Source organism: Grus americana, chromosome 6 (genome assembly GCF_028858705.1).
Source record: "Grus americana isolate bGruAme1 chromosome 6, bGruAme1.mat, whole genome shotgun sequence".
Classification (NCBI taxonomy): Eukaryota; Metazoa; Chordata; class Aves; order Gruiformes; family Gruidae; genus Grus; species Grus americana.
Genome location: NC_072857.1, coordinates 27,117,665 through 27,137,125, shown reverse-complemented (window position 1 = coordinate 27,137,125; position 19,461 = coordinate 27,117,665). Strand labels below are relative to the sequence as shown.

General features: G+C 37.0%; 1 protein-coding gene across 1 annotated transcript in view; it reads right to left on the bottom strand.

Annotated features, from left to right (window-relative positions):
* The window catches only part of ITGA4 (integrin subunit alpha 4), a 41,441-nt gene that overhangs the window by 8,381 nt on the left and 13,599 nt on the right, over positions 1-19,461 (bottom strand). Inside the window, exons 7-22 of the mRNA XM_054829901.1 lie at positions 19,293-19,378; positions 18,878-18,937; positions 18,649-18,786; positions 17,977-18,088; positions 14,876-14,970; positions 14,407-14,497; positions 12,988-13,033; positions 12,469-12,623; positions 10,414-10,568; positions 7,057-7,206; positions 5,710-5,786; positions 2,921-3,071; positions 2,107-2,208; positions 1,610-1,689; positions 1,183-1,269; positions 521-611 (exon numbers count right to left, since the gene is read on the bottom strand). Of these exons, the coding sequence (XP_054685876.1) occupies positions 521-611; positions 1,183-1,269; positions 1,610-1,689; positions 2,107-2,208; positions 2,921-3,071; positions 5,710-5,786; positions 7,057-7,206; positions 10,414-10,568; positions 12,469-12,623; positions 12,988-13,033; positions 14,407-14,497; positions 14,876-14,970; positions 17,977-18,088; positions 18,649-18,786; positions 18,878-18,937; positions 19,293-19,378 (1,676 nt within the window). The remainder of the gene's footprint in view (positions 1-520; positions 612-1,182; positions 1,270-1,609; positions 1,690-2,106; positions 2,209-2,920; positions 3,072-5,709; positions 5,787-7,056; positions 7,207-10,413; positions 10,569-12,468; positions 12,624-12,987; positions 13,034-14,406; positions 14,498-14,875; positions 14,971-17,976; positions 18,089-18,648; positions 18,787-18,877; positions 18,938-19,292; positions 19,379-19,461) is intronic.

Below are 19,461 nucleotides of genomic sequence, written 5' to 3'. Positions count from 1 at the left end.
GGTTTACCAAACCCTTCACTTCTCTGAACCTGATGAATAAGTAGCACTAATCTGTGATGACTACCCTGAGGTCATACAGCCTGCCTTCCCGAATATGCAAAAGGGACTAGGAGAGATTAATGTCTAACTCCTGCTTTTAATGCATTGGAGACAAATCTGATACCTATAGATCCTCTTATAAAGAGCTCCTAGTTCCTTTTGCTCACCATAAGATAATTCCTTTTAAAGTGTTTCTTAATGGAAGAAGTGGCAAGTCAGAACTGTGCTACCACTCTCAGTCCTGCTTGTGCCAAGTATTTTTTCTCTGACCATTCAGTGAAAGATTGTTCAGGCCAAAAAAAGTGTTCAAAGAGGAATTAACAGCCACTTCCCATCGCTAATGCACAAAAGTTGCTTACCATGCTCTTGTACTCTTAAAAAGTTCCCTTATTGACTGCGCAGACTGTCATTAGATACACTGGAAATCTAAGCATTAACCTTCTAAACAAGGATAACAGGGTTTACAAAGAAAAACTCTTACATGGAAAGTGAAGTTGATACTCTCCTTCATACACGTAACTGGTGAATCTTTCTCATTTGTTCCATAAACAAATGAAGCTGGTGATACAAACCTACAATGGTTTAGAAGTGGTTAATTAATAGAATTGCCATATATCATTAGCATAACTTTCTGTTCCATGCTATCTCTAGTAAGATTGATTCTAAGAAAATACCCAAGTCTGTGTTTAAGTAAATCTAGGCGTACTGAGTAGAAGTCCTCTACCTTTGTACTCTTTCCTCTTAAAAAGGCAGATGAATCGGAGAAAGTTGTAAATCCTCACCCAAAACTATGCTCCATGAACGTCCCACAACGAACGCAGAATTTGGTTCATGTTAAGCAAGGCATCTCAGATATGCTGTGCTCTTATTAAATACCTCTTTCTATAAAAAATATCCCAGTTCTTAAAAAGTATTAGTCTGTTAAGGGACAAGTTCAAAGCACCACAGATATCATTGGTCTCATCTCAGAGCACTGGAAACAAGATCTTAGGAAGTGTATGGGTCAGACCCCAGGACAGCTGTGCCGTCTCATTCCCAGGACTTTTCAGCTACATCGCAGTTCTGCGTAAAAGCTTTGGGCATTTAGAATAGTAACAAGACAACAGCTTTATGGATGCGCAGGTATAGCAATAGCTGACTTACCCATGAGCATTTAATTCAATCTCATATTTTAGAGGTACAGCTAAAGTTTGTGTGTTATCCAGCAACATAGTCCCATCTTCATTTTTACTATAAAAACGCAATGAAAGAAAAATGAATATCAAATGCATCATCATATGCTATGCATTTTTTCTATAAACAAATATTAAACAGACCTTTCGGCTTATTAAAAAAAAAATTTACTGATAACATGTCAGGCAGTTAAAAAAAAGAATGTTCTGTACAGGCAGAAACCTGCTCATTATTTAAATAGCTATTACTTGTTTTCTTTGTCATTTCCCTTTCACTACAGATTTGCAACAGATGTGACTTCTTACGATTGTGCTTTGCTAAGTCTCTCCAGTGTCCCCTAGTCTGTTTTCCAAAGCTAGTAATATTTTTTCATTGAGCAATCTTTATTAGACTTTACCAGGTAGCATTAACGGGGATGTTGAGTTCATCTTCTGCTTTGGTAAGTGAGCTTGCATCCAAGAGGAAACTAAAATCCAGCTGTAGGACAAATAACATTTTTTTAATATCAAATGATTGTATGTCTTAACACAGTTTAAATCAAAGTATTTTATTAAAGTAATTTAGAATTTCCTAGTGTAAAAAAAATGCAGAACTAAGAAAATACTTGCTTTTTGTGTCTTCTACTCCCTTTCTGTTGACCTAACACACTTGTTCACAGCCTTAGTCAGCTCACTTGACTAGGAAGCCAAGTACAATCAGTTGATGCATAATACAAACAACGTTGTCCCTTAATATATTATTCCAAAGATTGTTTAAGCAACTGATTTTAAAACATGAGAGAAGATGTTAGTTGGGAAGAAGGAGAGATTCTGAGAAACAAGTTTTTGCCCCCCTGAAAAGCCTCTCATCATATTTAGGGTGTTTTTAAAGCTAGGAACCTCATACATAGCTTACCTTTGATTTGTGATCTACATATAAATAACCAACGCTGCACTCAAGTTTCACTGCATGAATTTCTTTATCATCTAATACTTCACAATGTATCTGTTTTTCTTCCTAAAATAAAGGACAAATCAAAAATGATTAAAATAAAACTGCTTTTTTCAGACATTTCAAATTACATTCACACACTGAAATTGGGTGGTTTATATTTCCTTGAACTAGATACAAATATACAGAACATTCATATTTTAACATATCCTTATACTGATTACTGTATCTTGTTACTTCCTCTTCTGTTTGCTAATAGTGAAGTCAAGGCGTACGCATCAGACCCAGAGCCACTCAAGTTTAAAGCCAACCTCTGAAAGGTGTCAGGGGGATTCTACACAGAGAGCAGGTATTTTAAAGAGGCAGAAAGACAACGATTAGATTTGTGACTTCTTTGCAAGTGAAAAAGAGCAGATTCAAGAAGATCTTTGTGATCACTGAAAACATGATCATCAGACAAGAAGTAGCAGTAACATCCTGAAATACATTTAGAAACCATTTTTTTTAAATTTTTGTTGTTACCATCACATCCTGTTATTGAAATGATTTAAGTCACCTGCATTGATTAAATTGCACATGGTTTAGGTAGCTAGAAGTCCCAGAACTTAAAAACTGGAGTTTTGTCAGCTTTTTTGGGGGGAGGTGGTGGTGTGTGTGTGTAGGTGGTCAGTATCTAAAGAAACTCAACAATCTAGTAACATAATTTGAAAAAGGTCTGGCTGAAAAAGAAAAATATCAAATGATTACTGTTTGACAGATTTTTTGTTGTTGTTCTTACCAATTCTAAAACCCGGATGAAATAAAGACCTTTAGGGATCTGAAAGTGGAGGACAGTTTCATATGCATCATCTCCAACATTAAGCAGAGAAATGTTCAACAATAAAGTCTTCATACTTCCAACAGCGAGATACGTTTTCTTATCATGAGGCCTATAAAAATAATGATCATAATGTAAGTGAAAAGTAATTCTACATATAGCTTGTATGCACAAAATCTCCTCTACTGCTCTTTTAGTTAATTTCATTTGGTTCTGACAACTCTCAGCTGGAGGTTTACTCAGTCCTGTAACTGAAGGTACTACACCAGTCATATGATGGTCAACTCCAGTGTTGTGCTTTTTAAGGCCTGAGGTTACTAACGCAAGAGCAAGAAAATTGTTACCAGAGCAGTCATGCTTCTGGCTTTTACCAGATAGGTCCTTTCCTTTGGAGATGAGGACAGCAATGTGCTACTGCTACAGTATTTTCAGACGTTATTTCAAAATTTGCTCTTTGTACTTAAACTAGAGGATGGAGTTAATATGAAACAGGACACACACAGGTCAAACGAACATGCCTGTCTTATGATCTATGCAATGTTCTATCATCATGTTACAAATACAGACACCCTACGGGGGGCTAAAAGTAAACTTCAGCTTGACATTAAAGTTTAATTAAGACTTGTAGAAAGGCTGCCTAGAAATAGACATTTATCAGCTATTCTGGCTTGAAACCAAAGCATTAGTCACTGAACACCTTTGGGAAAGAGGCTGGCACTTAGAAAAGCAACAGAAGGTAAAAGCACTGCATAAGCAGATAGGTTCCAACACAAAAGCAAATTAAAGAAAAAAAATGTTAACATTTCAGTAGCTTGATTAAGTTTAGGTTAAATTTTAAAGTTGTTTTACTAGCTATAAGCTTACCGTTCAGGCCTCTTCTATGCATTAAAGCCAAGCTCATTAACAAGATGCTGTCACAACGATGCCTCCCAGCTTAACACACAAGTACACAAAAGCACCAGGTGCACATCTGGGACTACAACAAAGCGGAACTAGAGCCTTTCCCTGGTAATCATATTTCATTCTTCATTAAAAAATGCACGATGCAGACTAGAAATGTACCAAGCAGGCCAAAATCTAAGCAATTTAAACAAAACATGATAGTGTATACATGAAGACTCATAACTCAGCAAGTAAAGCATTACATTGACAGCCCTATTTGATTTCATTCTTTTAAGACTAAAAGTGTTTGCTTTGCTGTTTGTGGATAACGAATGCATTCTGTCTAGACAAAATAAATCAACGCTTCACAGCTAACTAGTTTTTAATCGAGATTCTGGGGGCACAATGTAATTTAAGGTGATACTTCACACTTTATCAAGATATTTAGCCTATTTATTTACACTGAAAATCTGCTACTGGTACCTAATGCCAAGCAGGTACGTTGTAATCTGTTTTTCTTTCTTAGATCTTTGAAGTATTTACAATACTGCATTGCTAATGTCACAAATAGGAATCCTGCACAATCTTTCTTTCTGAAAAGTTCAAATAAAATAACCTTCAAGCCTAAGAAAATGACAGGGCTTAAGACTTGTGCTACAGGTCACACGTTAAAGTAGGCAGACAGATACTAATCTTATTCAGAAATCTATGGAGATGAAAAAGCTTGTGGTCAGATCACATAGGTGTGATTAATCAGCATTATGTGATTGTCATCATCTTTCGGTGTCATTTTAGGTTGTTTGATGAGATAAACCTAGTATCTCGAGCAAACGATTATCAACTTTAAAAGTGCTAAATTACACTAGAAAATCCAGGTCACACACAAAATACCTAACTAGCTGAGATTCACAACAGGTGCAGTTTCTCTTTTTGCACACCAACAACCCACATTTTTTGCTTTTAAGTATAATATTCAATAAAAACAAAGGTTGTGATGATAAAACATAACTTGAAATTACATCATTAAAATCCATTCTGAATAGAAACAATGGTACATGGCTTAAAATTTTCTGTAGATGATGCTAAATAGCAGTACATTTCACAAAGTATTGTTTGGTGTAATACAGATTCTGCAAGACAATAATAATTGTATTTAAATACTTTGAAAAGTGCATTAATTGTATTGTACAATAACAGGACTTAAACATGACACCTAATTGGAAGGAATGGGAAAAACTGAAACATACCAAAGGGTATCTCAAAAAAATTAGGGATGACGAATGAATGAAAAAAATCACAAAACAAAATTAATTTTGGAAAATGCAGGCTAATTCATGTAGGGAAAAGAAGTATAAACCTCACATAATACTCAACCATCTGGTGTCTCAACCAGCAGTGTAAAGCTGAAGATGTAATATTCTTAAGTAAATGAGGAAAAAGAGCCACTTAATTATTTTATAATTGAAATAATAAATATAACAATGTCTTTGTACAAAACTGAAGTATCTTCTTTGTACAGTGCAAGAACAATATCTTCATGAAGGCAGCAGAAACAATTGATAGCTTCTCAATTTAACAACAGTTATGATGTCTGAGTGTGTGTTGTGCACTGTATCTTAGCCCAGTTATATATGAAGTGTAGAATACAAGTTTACCTTCGATTGTATACATTTCTTTTACTTTTCCTGGAAGATTTACAATTTAAAAATATTCTTCAACTAAACACAGCTTTACTCTTCCTATTTTCTCAGGGAGTCCATAGAATACTTTTGCAAATTAATGTTCTTTACATACAAAAGATTAAGGAATAATTCAGATAAAATCTTATTGAACCTCTTTCCAAAGCCTGAAAGCCACACTATACTTACTTTGGAAAAGCAACTTTTCCAGAAACTCTCAAGTCAGCAGAACAATTTTCCTGGGAGCAAAATCTTGCAAAGACAAACTATAAAAGACAAATAAATAAAAAAAATACTTTATTGTAATATGCATATTATAGGGACTAAAGCTATCTCTGAAGAAAGCAAGCTATCACCTTGTTACCAAGTATCTGGAATTGGCTAATAGCTCTTGCTCCTAAAAGCAGTTCAATCAGGCTACGGTTTGCCATTTTCTGAACACATTCTGCACTCCCAGAACAACAACAGAGAGGCTTCCCAGGCTCGGTCTCTCACAGTTAAACCAGTGGGTGCGTGTTCAGCTGATTTTTTAAAAGTAGTACATGAACACAGCAGAGTGTTTTAGAGGAACCAGAACGCAGGTCTCTGCAGTCTCTCCTACGATACAGCACATTAACTTTAGCATGAGAGTGTCATTACGCAAACGTTACCTTACTGTTAGTGAGGTCTGATGAGAGTAGAGACGCCATGAATTGCACGTCTCCGTGCCTTGGTTATCAGTATGCTATAGAGCGCATTTCTGTCACTATATTCAATGACACCCTATTTCACTCTGAGGTTTCGAAAACAAAATTTTGAATGAAGATGAAAAGGAAAAGCACGCTATTTACAAGGAGCTTTTATATATCTCAAGAGTTCTGATAGTCAACTGTATCTGAATTACATCAAGCTTACCGTTTGTGAAAAGTTGTAATATGTTTATCACCATTTTGTAGTTAAAAATTCAGAGCATCCTGACTTTTGCTCAAGGCAGAGTAAGTGTCTCTTAATTGTTAATAGGGTTTTTTGGGAAAAACCCCTTTATTTCATAGTCATTTAAGGATACAGAATATTCTCATTCCCCCCCCCAGATTTGTGTTTGAAAACCTGCAATAGCTTCACAGAACTAATATTTCAGCAAGAAACACTTCAAGATTAATACCAACATGATATTGTGTATTTAACACAGAATTAATTTTAAAGAACAATTTTATACTGGAAAGTGACTCATCCTGTGTAGTTGAAAAAGAATGATTATTTCAAAGAGTGAATTTCACACCAATATATATTCTTGCAAGTTCTTTGCACATACCTCTTTTTTTTTTAAATCATAATACAAATTGTCTACCAGTTCTGCAAAGATTCTTTTTTTTTTTAATTAGCAAAAAATTAGGCATTTTTCAGTATGATGGTTTATTAATTAAGATCCAGGCACTAGGTGCTGCTCTGGAAAATGCACTCCTTCACATGCCATGGATTGTGAAGCTTTTTATAACTGAAGATTAAAATGTGAATATTTACTTACTGCATTTGAAAAAAGAGAACTCGGACACTAACCTTGCTTTTTATAACATCTTTTTCTTTCCTCTGTTGAAGAACAGGTTGAAGTGGTGAAAATTCTTGAGCGTTTCTTTTCTGTAGAATATGATGCCCCAGATGATAACTTGCTTCAACATGTACAGGAGTCAAGATATCCCTTACATCTTTCTATGAAAATTGGAAACCTAATGAGTTAATCATATAAGACAAGACATGTATGCTTATGTTTTAAAGATTGTAAGGCTCCCTAGAACTAACTTAAACAGGAACACTTAATTTTTTACATGTAAAATAATTTCATATGCCATATGGCTCCTATACTTTTCCAGACATCTTTCTTGCTGAAAGAGGTAATTAGAAACGCAGAAAAGCATAATACATTCAGTGACAGCATCAGGTATTTCAGAGTGGAAGATTCTTTTGTTAAAATAAGTCTTACTGAATAGCAAAGCTATTTCTGCTAATAATACTGGCTTACACACCTCTGAAATGCTCTACTGCCCAAACAGAAAAATAGGCAAAAGTTGGCTAAAATGGAGAAAATGAATCAGTATGATAATGCCAGACAAAACGCATGGATATTCCTGTATGAAATCACAAGGAGTTCTCCCACAGTACCACTAAATCAGGTGATGACTGCATTTTACTTTTCTGCCTATTTCCTGTTCTGTATCAAAATTATAAAACTCCTCAATAAATGACCATTTTGTACATGAAGCCTTGACTGCGTAGGAATGTTGCAGATCGGAGCCCAAACTACCTAGTTGTGAAAACTGAACAGCTTGAAGCACCAAGTACTAACAATAGCAAACCTGACTAAATTATTCCCTAAGTGTAGGAGATAGACAGACACTGATTGTCCCTCCACATGGCCACTACTTTAATTCTTATCTGCAAGCTTGCTTTGGCCAAATCACACATTATCTAATTCATAATAATTTTCCACAAGGTCTTCTCTGCATCTGCTTTATATTACTGCCATTATACTAATTAGCTATTAATTAGTCTTTACTCAAAATACATAAAACGTACATGGTCTCTTGCAAGGACTGTACTTGACAGACATTCACACTTACTTAACTTTAGGAGCTTCACACAAGTACAGAAACCTCAGTGGGTGGAAGGAGATGCTTATAATGCTATTAATTAAGAATTAAAAATAAAATTGAATTATATGGAGAAAAAAATACTAATGATGACTATAGGAAGCGATGAGCCAAATCATATCCTTCCTCCTACACAAATACCTTATGATGCTGGTACAGCAATCTGTACAAGGTCGGCTGTCAGTCAGATCTCTTCTAGCTTACAAAACGCTTACAAGTAAGTGGGCAATTTGCCATTGCTCCTGTAAGTAATATTCACTTAGGTGCAACTACCAGTTGAGATGCATCTGGGCAATTTTCCAGTAGATAACATAAGCTTTCCTTTCTACCCTGAAGCTTTATCATGAAGAATTGGCTTCTAATGGTGTCATAAACAAAAAATAAGCCAAAGGAAGGAAGAAGAAAAATACGTGAAAGACTTTTTCCCTGCAGGTTTTTTGTAGCTGTAGAAAATTAAGTCTATTTCCCAGCCTCTGTGCAGGATCAACTGCGCCAGTCATCCTAAGAGATGTTTGTTTCAGAAGGTCACAGAATTGCTACCTTGAGGATTTTAAAGAAAAGGCTAGGCAAACTAGTCCATTATTTTATTACCCTTGTTTCTCCTAACATTTACATATTCCCTATCCTTAGTATTTCTTTGAAGAATTCTTTTCCCCCTTACATAAGGTCTTACAGGAGATAAATCTATTTTTTCTGAGTTTAATAAAACATGGTTTCTCTGCATCCACTAGTTTTTATTGTTTGACTGTGGTTTAGTACTTCAAGTTCTTCCCATTTATTCTCCAAAATTTTTGCTGGAATAGGCGAGCTTCTAAGATGTTTGATAGAGTGAATCACTTTATTTTTTCTTGTCCAGTAAATGGCCTTAAAAATATTATATCCTTGTCCTGATTGCAGTTGTTTTTACTTTCAAGACAGGTCCCTCATTCATCCCTCAGAGAGATACATCAAGGATGAATAGGACAGTTCATCTCCTCCAGAGCAACAGTGACTTTGAGACTACTATTGGAGTTAGGATCGTACTGACTAGATTCTTACTAACTTACTTCCAAGTCAGTACCATCCTTAATTTCAAAGGATGGCTGCTGTTGGATCAAACTCTACTTCTGGAGAAGCCAACAGCCAACTTCCTTCTGTGGAGCAGCTGGTACTATCTCTATTACTGGTGTTGGTACAGGCCTCCCTGGCTAACTGACACCTTGCAGGTCTCCAACAGGCTCCTGCTGAAGCCACACTTGCCCTGGCAGCACTTCTCCCTCTGCGGCTTCTCCTCCGAAGCACTTCTACCAGCAGATTCCTTCTACAACAAAGTTGTCTCCACACCTTCACAGAGAACTGTAACCACATTCACTACTGATGTGGTCCAGGATTCAGGTTGACATGTCCAGGAGAAAGACACATCTTGCAGGCTTCACTTTTGTAAGTGGAGGGATCACTTTGTCCATGCAGTGCACATTCTTCATATTGTTCAGCTCTAAATTCATTCATGAGACTCTTGTGAGTGCTCTTCCTCACTTCCACCTCTTGATTCTCTGTCTCCTTTGCTGAGTGATGCGTCCCTTGCAGGGACAAATCAAACAATTCCAAGCAAGTGTTCTTCTTCAGGACCCGCTAGGCTTTGGCTCCTTGCAACAAATTCACAAAAAAAGACCAGACTATAACCTCAAAACTACAGACTCTCTTCTAGCAATCATCTTCATTTCACTTCCTATGGATCAGGAATGGGTTTTTTTCTTATCAGGTGAGCTTACCTTGTCTACGCACAGTAAAAAGGGGAACAAGACCATACATGTGTTCTTTGAAATAGTTACAAATGACAAAACACAATAAATATTTTCTCTGTGTAATTACAAGTTTAAAGATTTTGCATTAAGGAGTACGTAAGAAAGTTCCATCAGAAACGTTCAGCAGAAAACGTATGTTACACTGTATCCTCTTGGCTGCTCCAAACTGGCCTCAATCGATGATCTGTCATCCATAAAAAAGGGTGAAAAAACGTCACGAACACTCATGGCCTACGTCATCACTGTGATTGTTATTATTATGCACATTCTCACTGACGTAAGAGATGGCAGACCCACTGACTTCTCCACAGAAAGCTGAGAAGGCATCAGAATTAAAATATATTAACTGTAGAAGTTACGAACACAAATATTTTACTTTCAAAATGTGATGCAATTGTAAACAAAGCAGATTCTTTTCCAGCAAGTATGCTTTTCAAAGAAGAAAAAAGGATTTACAGGGCAATGCACGCTGAAAATCACTTTACCCTCAGAAATGCTGGATGCTCTTTGCAGGAAAGAGTCTTGCTGTAAATCTTTATATTTCCTGAGATGGTATCAGATGTTCCATTGGAGGAAAAATAAAATCTTGCTTGTGTATCCACTTTTCTGTTCACGTCAACACTCAGATTATAAAGCAGTACTGCAAAATAAAACCCAGGGAAAATAAAAGTTATAAAAACTTTAAGTGTTATAATTTTAATGGATTTATGACAGAAATTACATCTTCTGACTCACTCCTTTAAGTATGTTCCATAATATCCATTTTGAAATGCTCCGCCTAAAAATTCTCTGACATAAATCCGTATCTAACTACATCAGGGATAGTTTTGTCAAGTTAAATTTATAGTTTTCTACCAGAAACTGTTTAAAGAAGACCTGCTTCAGTTACTTAAAGGGCTGACAGTAAATTTCAACAAACAGGTAAGTCAACAGATACTGACAAATATTGTTTCACTTCACAGTTTTTTCTATTTAAGTTAGCATGAATTGCTATGATAAGGAATTGCAAGTAAGTTTCAGAGTATTACTGATCCATTACTTCTTAATCTCTGCCAAAAGTTGAGTTAGCATATCTAGTCTTTTCTATTTAAGTTGAAAACACTTATGTCCAAATCCAGCAAGGGTAATGCAGTCTGACTGATCGTCTTTCACAACAAATATGAATTTCAAAAGACCTGAACTTGAAACTTTACAGTTCATCGTCAGATGTGTTCTCTGTAATGTGTTCCTAAAGGGTATTGTATATTGTCATACAGAAGATGTAAGCAATTTAATTTTATATACCATGTATTTGCAGGGCTGTTTGCAGTTTACAAATAGCACATGACAAGTAGGTTAAAAGCACCCAGGCAATACAGTTAAATTTAGGCAGTAAATTATTTTCAGTAAGTTCACCATGAATATTCCTTCCAATAGATATTGCTTCAAGCGATATCAGGTTTTGCCAAAAGCAAAATATGCGTTACAGAAAATCTAATAAGATCTATTTGTCAGTAATTTTGATGGGACTCCCTCTCTTTCACCTAATGTTCCATAATGGTACGATCAGGTGCTTGAGCTGCTTTATGAAGGGAATGGCTTTTCTCTACTGCTTAGTGGTAGACTGCATCCTCCAGCAGTCCCCTGTGGTTTGGTCCCTGTCTGGGAGGACCGCTGAGTATCATGCTGAGTAACCCTACTGATTCTACGCTAAGACAAGACATTCACCCACCATTAATTCCCTACCTAATTGCGAAGGAACAGCCCAGACATTTGCACGTGGGAAGTTCAGACAAACTTGACAGACAGTGCTGTTGAGTCCTGCGCAGAACAGAACACGGTCCCTGGGGAACTATGCAAAACAAAGTGTTCACAGAATAAGTGTGCTCTCCTTCTTTGTGAACCCTAACGGCACACTTTCTCATTCGCAAACCTATCAAAGTGACAGTTATGTCACTGTTATGGTGTTATGAAAGGGACCATATGAATGGCATCATTACAATGTAGTTCAAAGGTACGAGCGTGAATCTAATCACGCTGCTGTTAGGTACGTTAATGCGGGTACCGGAATTAGGCTATCTATGATGGTACTGGTTTAGTACTGCTGCAAAACCCATGTGAAAATACTACTAAATGGTTGTGAACAGCTGAGCTCAACTGTTTAGCATCTCAACCCAGCTAGCCAGCTAGCTAGCTAAAAAGTAGTCTTTGTTTGTCTAAACCAGTTGCCATCAAAATTTTAGATTACATCGTTGATGCAACAGACAACGTGGAGTTCTACCTGCGTCCTCACGATATCTTGCTTTTTTAACATCACTCCCTCTTCTAGGCCACGTAACTCCAGCAGTCCTAGTAGGGATGCGCTGTTATTCTACATTGAATCCAAGTGTAAGGGCTCGATATTATAGGGCAATTATGAACTAAAAAAGGTATCCATGGTTTTAATTTTTCATTTTATACTGAACTCAGACTAATGGTTCACTAAATACCAACAGTATTATTCTGTAAATAGGTGCATTTAAAATGAATATATATACTGGAATTTTTTCCAAGTAGCTTACCAATATAACCAGGTACCTCTCGTCCTGTATAGGTAAAGCATATCTTCAAATTCATACAGATGGCAGGCTGGTCATTTTCCACACAGTTTAAATTAGTTCGATTTATTGAATTAGGATGTTTTAAAGATGCTTCAACTATTATCACCGGTTTTGTTCTAAGAATAGAAAAGAGTTAATGTTCACAAAGCACTTCAGAAATAGCTTACAGAATCTCTGACAGAATCTATTTTTGCATTTTCTAATTATCATTTTTTAAGCTATCTGCATTTTTCAGAATCTAAATAGTTGTATGCACATTATTTGTTGCTCAAGAAGTTTCAGAATGATATTTTCTTTTTCTTCAGGGTGTTTACGTAAATGTTTCAGTTGTAGAGCATTCTAGAGCCTAATGACTACTGAAGTTCAAGACACCAAGAAGAATATCACAAGGTTAAAATACACTATTGAGTTTTATTAAATTGCATTAAATAATAGTTAAATTGTACGGTCTTTAAAAGCACTGAAATGTAGCAATCTCACCTCAGCACCACGGCAGAATCAGAGAGAAATGCACCAACTGCTACATCTGAACAAAAAAAAAAAAAAAAAAAAAAAAAAAGATAAATAAGCATAATTTGTCAACAGGAATTACTTCTCAGCTACAAGCATTTTGTAGCATATTCACCTTTTGGTCAGCATTAAAACACCATTTGCCCTTTATTAAAAGGCATATACTAATATTCAAAGGTGCTCTTCTCCCTCTAGAAGATGATTCCTCAAATATTTGTCCACTTTCCATCAACACTGCATGCTAATTTGCTGGACTTGCAGATATTGGTAATGTGATGATTTGATTTCTATTCCACGTTGAAGTGGCTGATACTGAAGGACAGTTCAGCTAAATAGGAGGTACTTGCCTTCTTTTTCATCCAAACAGTCAATATTACTATACACACACATATACATAAACTATTCAGTTACATATTTATATATTATATATGTATGAAATTATACCTAGAGATAGATAGAAAAAATTTATTTAATTTATTCCGAACTAACTGAAAACTATTCATGCAATAAGGAAAGAAATATACACAGTATATATACCTCTCAAATGAGGTAGCAAGTGAATTGTCAGATGAGTCTAAATGATACTAGGGTCTGAGAATGTGACTCCCAGATCAGAAAACAACAGGTGACTTGACAGCAGACTACTTGTACACTACCTCTTAGCCCAGCATTACAAATTAACCTGGCTAATGTTTCTGTTGACACAGCCAGAGCACACAACATGCAGCTCATGATAACATTGTGCTTTTACACCCACAGGGGCAGGACAGGCAATATCTCACCTGATATAATGCTTACTTGCATAATGTCAAAATATTTTAACAATGCATATAAAACAATGAGTATATACTTGGAAGCAGCTAAGTTGTTTTACACCGAACGAGCACTTCTGTGTCATGCCCACAAGAACTCCACAAGAGTCTTAATGCAATGCTGCGAGCCCTGACTCAGGTTAACGCGTGCACACAAGCTGAGAGTCACAGAGCTCAGCAACTCCTGGCAAATTCAAGACTATAGGAAAACTAGAGAGATTTTTAGGTTAGCACACTAGTCTAGACAACAAACTGCTGCCAGTGCCCAAACTTTCTCATCGTGACGTTAGCAGATGAGATGGCTGCTGTAAAAACAAAAATCACGTTTTTCTTCCTCTTGTGTGCTAAGATCTTACTATTACATCATTCTCAGTCCTGAAATAATAGTTAGATGACCGTGAAAACTGACTGCTTGGTCTCAGCTTTACCTTTTTTTTTTCCTTCCCAAAATGCAAGATGTGACATGTCATCTTAATAACAGATTTTGCTTCTGTTAAAAGTAACAAGTGGCACGGTAGGGTTGTTCCCTATGAATCTCTACTCTTTCAAAAACGAAAAATAAAATTGTTTAATTCACCTTGATAACCATTGTTATCTGCATCAATGCCACTTGCTATGGATTGTCCAAACATGCTTAAAGAATTACTGACTTGATGTCCTTGTATTCTCTGAGGAGGAGAAAGAAACAGAAGAGAAAATTATCCTTGGAAAGCTGATCTTTGAGTTACAATACCCAATGAAAAATGTTAGCACAACCAGCCTGTTTGACAGCAGTCACATTCTTACCTGTTAAAAGTATAGCTCTGAAAGCAATATTCCTCAATTACTGCAAATGTTATATCACATAAACCCTGGCTGAGGCCTCCAAACCAATTTATTTTTCAGTTACAGGTTATATTATGACTGGAAATTATAGACTATGTAAAAAATTTCTGAAGTCTTTTACAGTACCTCAGATGGTCTGAGTGTTACATGAAGGGAAAACCCTCTCGAATTTAAACTTATGTTTTTTTCTGAATTGATTATTTTTCATTGAAAAAGCATACCTGTGTAAATGATGGCGTTATTCCATCTTCCCTGCCATTGTATATATATATAACCCCTTTTAGATTATCTTCTTGTGGAGCCCCAATTGCTACATCTGTGGAAAAACAATTTAACCATAATCAGTTGACTAGGAAACATGAACACGGAGGAGTTAAAGAAAGCCAAATCGTGATGCATGCAATGCCAGACCAAATTTATTTGACCGAATTCAGCAGAAATGCTGAAGATAGATATAAAGCAAACAGAAACAATACAGACCAGCTCAGTGATCTGACTCTGCCTTAAGTACTATGTTTTTCGGCCAGATACAGCCATTTTGTTCAAGACAAACTCTGTTCCTACCAATACTGAATTTGACCCCTAAGAGGTTATCATAGAGAATAGCCAAAATGACAATGGTATTTAAAAAAAAAAAAAAGCCTTGTATTCCTGGAATGATGATTTTCCTGCACTCTGCTCTTCCCACATGGATTAAATTGCTGAAACACAGGAAGGACTCTTATTATGTTGTCTGAAATAAACTATTTTCTATGAAATGTCCTGAACAGCTGATAACAGCCTTGAACAGGCATTTAACAAGAAATTAAGGTAGCTGGTTTGTGCAAGGAGATAATTTTTATGCCTAGATGATTTAATCCCAGAGGAGTGTGGCAACACATAAACAAATCAGCCCATCAGCCCTCACCCAGAGGCTCCCTGGTTCAATGGTTCAAACAGCCAGGGGTTGTTAACCAAAAAGTGGAGGGGAAGGAGATGAATTACATCATCTTGAAATGCACTAAACATAACTGTGAACTTTCATTCGCAAATAAGCAAAATTGAACTATCCGCAAATCAGAACTACCATATGCTGCACCAAACCAAAATCACAAGAAAAGCAAAGCTCTGATGATTTGATTTTACTGAACAATTTGCTGATCGAATCCATACTTTGGTGACTAAAACTCACAAAGTACATTATGTCTCTTTACTGGTGAGATGAAAACAGGACAGCCAAGTTGTGCTGATTAAAATTACACCTATGTTCTTGAGGAGGTCAGATTCTACACCAACAGGCACGCCATTATCCGCACAGGGCTGATACTGATGGTTTAGATCATTGAAGAAGTTGGCTCTGCTGTGCTTTTTTATTACTTACTACAGACAAATGGTTTCTAACACCCAATTTCTCTTTATATTTTGCTTCCAGCTGTTTTTCTTACAAAATTTCTTTTCCTACCGCCATTCTTAATATTGCCTCCAGTTTTTCTTTTCAATGTTTTTGCTTCCTTCAAAAGCTAATCCACTTGTTTGCTCCACCTCATCCTGAGTTTTACGACGCCCATTGTACATTATATTCCATGTCACACATCTACTTTGCCACGCTGCTATTAATTTGATTTTACTTCTCTGGTCCCCATCCCAAAAACCCAAAGGTTTTTCCTTTGGAGTTTGAAAACGTTTTGGGGCAAAAACTGAAACTTGTGTATAAAATTGTGAAGGTAACACAAAACAGGAGAAATGAAATTCAACAAGAGTTCAAGGAACAGGTACCAAAGGAGGGGAAAAAAGAAAAAGGACTTTATGGAAAAGGAGACCAGATAAGAAGAGAATGACTGTTCCAAGCTTTGCAGGTTACGGAACAGGACCAAGAACATAAGACAAAGGGAACAGTGAAAGGAGAACCCTGGACAGTAATTGCAAATAAAAAAGGTAATTCAGAAGCATGAAGACAGGCATGGACCTGGTAAAGATACAGCCCAGAAAAAGCTGAGAGTTTTTGCACAAAGGATATTAGCTCCTGCATACAGTCCAATTTTTGATGATGGAAAAACTGAAACTGTTAGTGAATTTTTGAACAGCAGAAAACGCTTGTTGAATTTTTATCATTTACACAGCCTATGGTGCCTGCCCTTCTGCTGGAGGGGAGCACATGCCAATTTTTCAGACAGGAATACCAGCTATTCCTATTTGAAACCACGACAAGATGAACAAAGCCACTGGGCCAGGTCCCCTCTGCTTGTCGTCAGCCGAGCTGGGGGTCTCCCACTTGGCTGTGTTTTTGTGGGCTACCTGAACAGCCAGTGTGAATGGGCTTGGAAAGAAAGAAGCTGAGAGCAGTAGACCATGGGGCTTTCTGTAGCAAATACATTTTAGGCAGCCTGACTGGAAGCAGAAGGGAAGTAGAAGGCCACAAGAGTCATTCTAGATGGTTTAACACATCTTGCATCCTTTCCTCTGCTTTCTTCAACTAAAACGCCCTTTATCTATAACTTCCACATGACATTCTCTTTTCAATATATATTATTTTAATGCTTATGACAGAAGTTAGACACAAGTCTGGAGACTGAATCTCTCTGCCCCCTGAGCAGGTTCCACCTGAACAATGTCAATGGAGATTTCAGCCCATATCTCATCATATTTAGAGAAGGTGTTTCAGCCTGGGCAGTGAGGAAGGAAGGGAGGATATTCTCAGTTTCTGTTTAGGCATCTAACTGTATGTGCCCGAAACAGATCCTTCTGTGTAGACAAGAGGAAGAAAAAGCTTCCTCAGAGCCCCATTAACATTTTCAATTCACTACCGGGCATGGCCATCGAAGTCCTTCCCTCTGTTCTCTGTCCGAGCCCCACTGGGAGCCCATGCTAGGTAATTCATGAGTCATCTGAGGGCTTGAGTGGGAAGTACTCCCACAATAGTCTCCCAACCTGCAGGTTGTTTTCAATATCCCCATGTGTTTAGTACTTCCTACCGGTGACACAGAAGCAGATCTTGATGTCTAATTTTGATTTATCATGTTACAAAATTGCAAAATTGTTCCCCAACCATTGTCTCAGATGTCTAAAACAGGATTAGGGATTCCACTTGAGGTCTGGCACCCAAAGGTACAGACTATGTTATCACCTTATGCTCATGCTCTTCATTAAAGTGACAGAACCTAATCTCTTGGTACTACACATCAATGACCGTGAAACAGCTGTATTTCAAATCAGTGGCCTAGAAAAGAAAGGTCAAGTCACCAACTGAAAGTCTTCTCAGACTTCCATAATCCTCCTGTTTATTGTGACAGTCCACTGCTCAGAGAGAATTAAACCCAAGGAGTTTTTTTTTTAACATACTTACCTTCAAAACCATCATTATCAATGTCTCCTAGATTGGCTATGGACTCTCCAAACCTGGCTGCATACGAGTCACTCCCACTGAGCTCTATGTTCAGTTCGACCATCTTTGCCTCCTGAAGGAAAACAGAGTCAATGGCACATTAACAAAGCGTCTTCCAGGTGACCTGGGATATTACTCAAAATGTTAAAACTGCCTTGGAGCCAGTATATAACCCTACTGAATTCCTTGGTGCAGAAGCGAGCATTACCAAAGACATTTAACAGTATTCAGTATAAGAATAATAAAGAACAAGGAAGTTGTTCTTTAAGCAAGAAAATAGCAATGTGTTCCCACAGGAAACACCTGTAAGCAGCAGCAAGCTTATATCAGAATACAGGGGCTTACTGCTCTGCAAAAACTGTTTTCTAAAAAGGTTGTAAACAGTAGCTGCTTCAAAGCTCTTGTGTGTGCCTAGTGGCAGGCTGTCACCGCCTGAAGTTACCATGAAAGAAAACCAGTCTCCTCAGTTCTAACACTAGCGTACAGCTAGCCTTCGCAGGCGTGCTACGCACGCCTGCTGGGATTGTCATTGCGCTTCTGGAGTTGTTTTTCCTATATCCTGAAATACCATATTCTTAGCTTGTTATACTAGAATGACTGTGTTACCATGTGTTTTTAAGAGAAAATGCTTACAGAACCGGAATTGATATAGACATAAACTCTTCCTTCTTCTCTGATGGTACTTTGCATTGGAGCACCAACTAGCAAGTCTGAGAGGCCATCTGAATTCAGGTCCACAGCACAAACTGCAGCTCCAAAGTAAGAACCAAGCTGTGTGCAAACAAGAAATCACATTATTTTTTAATTTTGAGGAAGACATGTTCAAGTTGTAAGGTGCAGAAAAGTAGTATGAAAGATTTACCTTTTTACCCCTTAATTCAAATAGAATATTTAGTTGCTTCTCAATGCTAAAAATGTATGCCTAAAATGAAAAGAAAATATAAGTGGAGTTCAGCAAAGAGAAATCTGAAATACTTTCCTGTGCTTTCTCTACAGCACGTGCTACAGAATCAGCAAAGCAGCACACAGTATCACAAGGTACAGCTATTTACTACTTCCTATCTGTACCCTTCTTTAACACCATAGTTCACAGCAACATTCTCTAGGCTATCTTCCCTCATACCTTCTTTGACTCTTCTCCCCATGAGAAATCATATATATATGTGTGTGTGTATATATATACACACACGTTTTTAATTTGTTAATCAAAATTCAAAAATCATGGATGAGTATGTGGGAGTATATTCTTCAAACCAATAGTATAGACAATCTCTTACTTTACCAGTCTGTTCCTGTTGGGGAGCCCCTCCAATTACTTCTGTACTGGCTGATGTCAGAAAATGTCCAGCTCCAACAGAGTATCCTGTCAATTAGAAATGCACTATTCAATACTGGAAATGCTATATAAAGGAAAAAAAAAAAAGGGGGAGCATGACGTATAAAAGC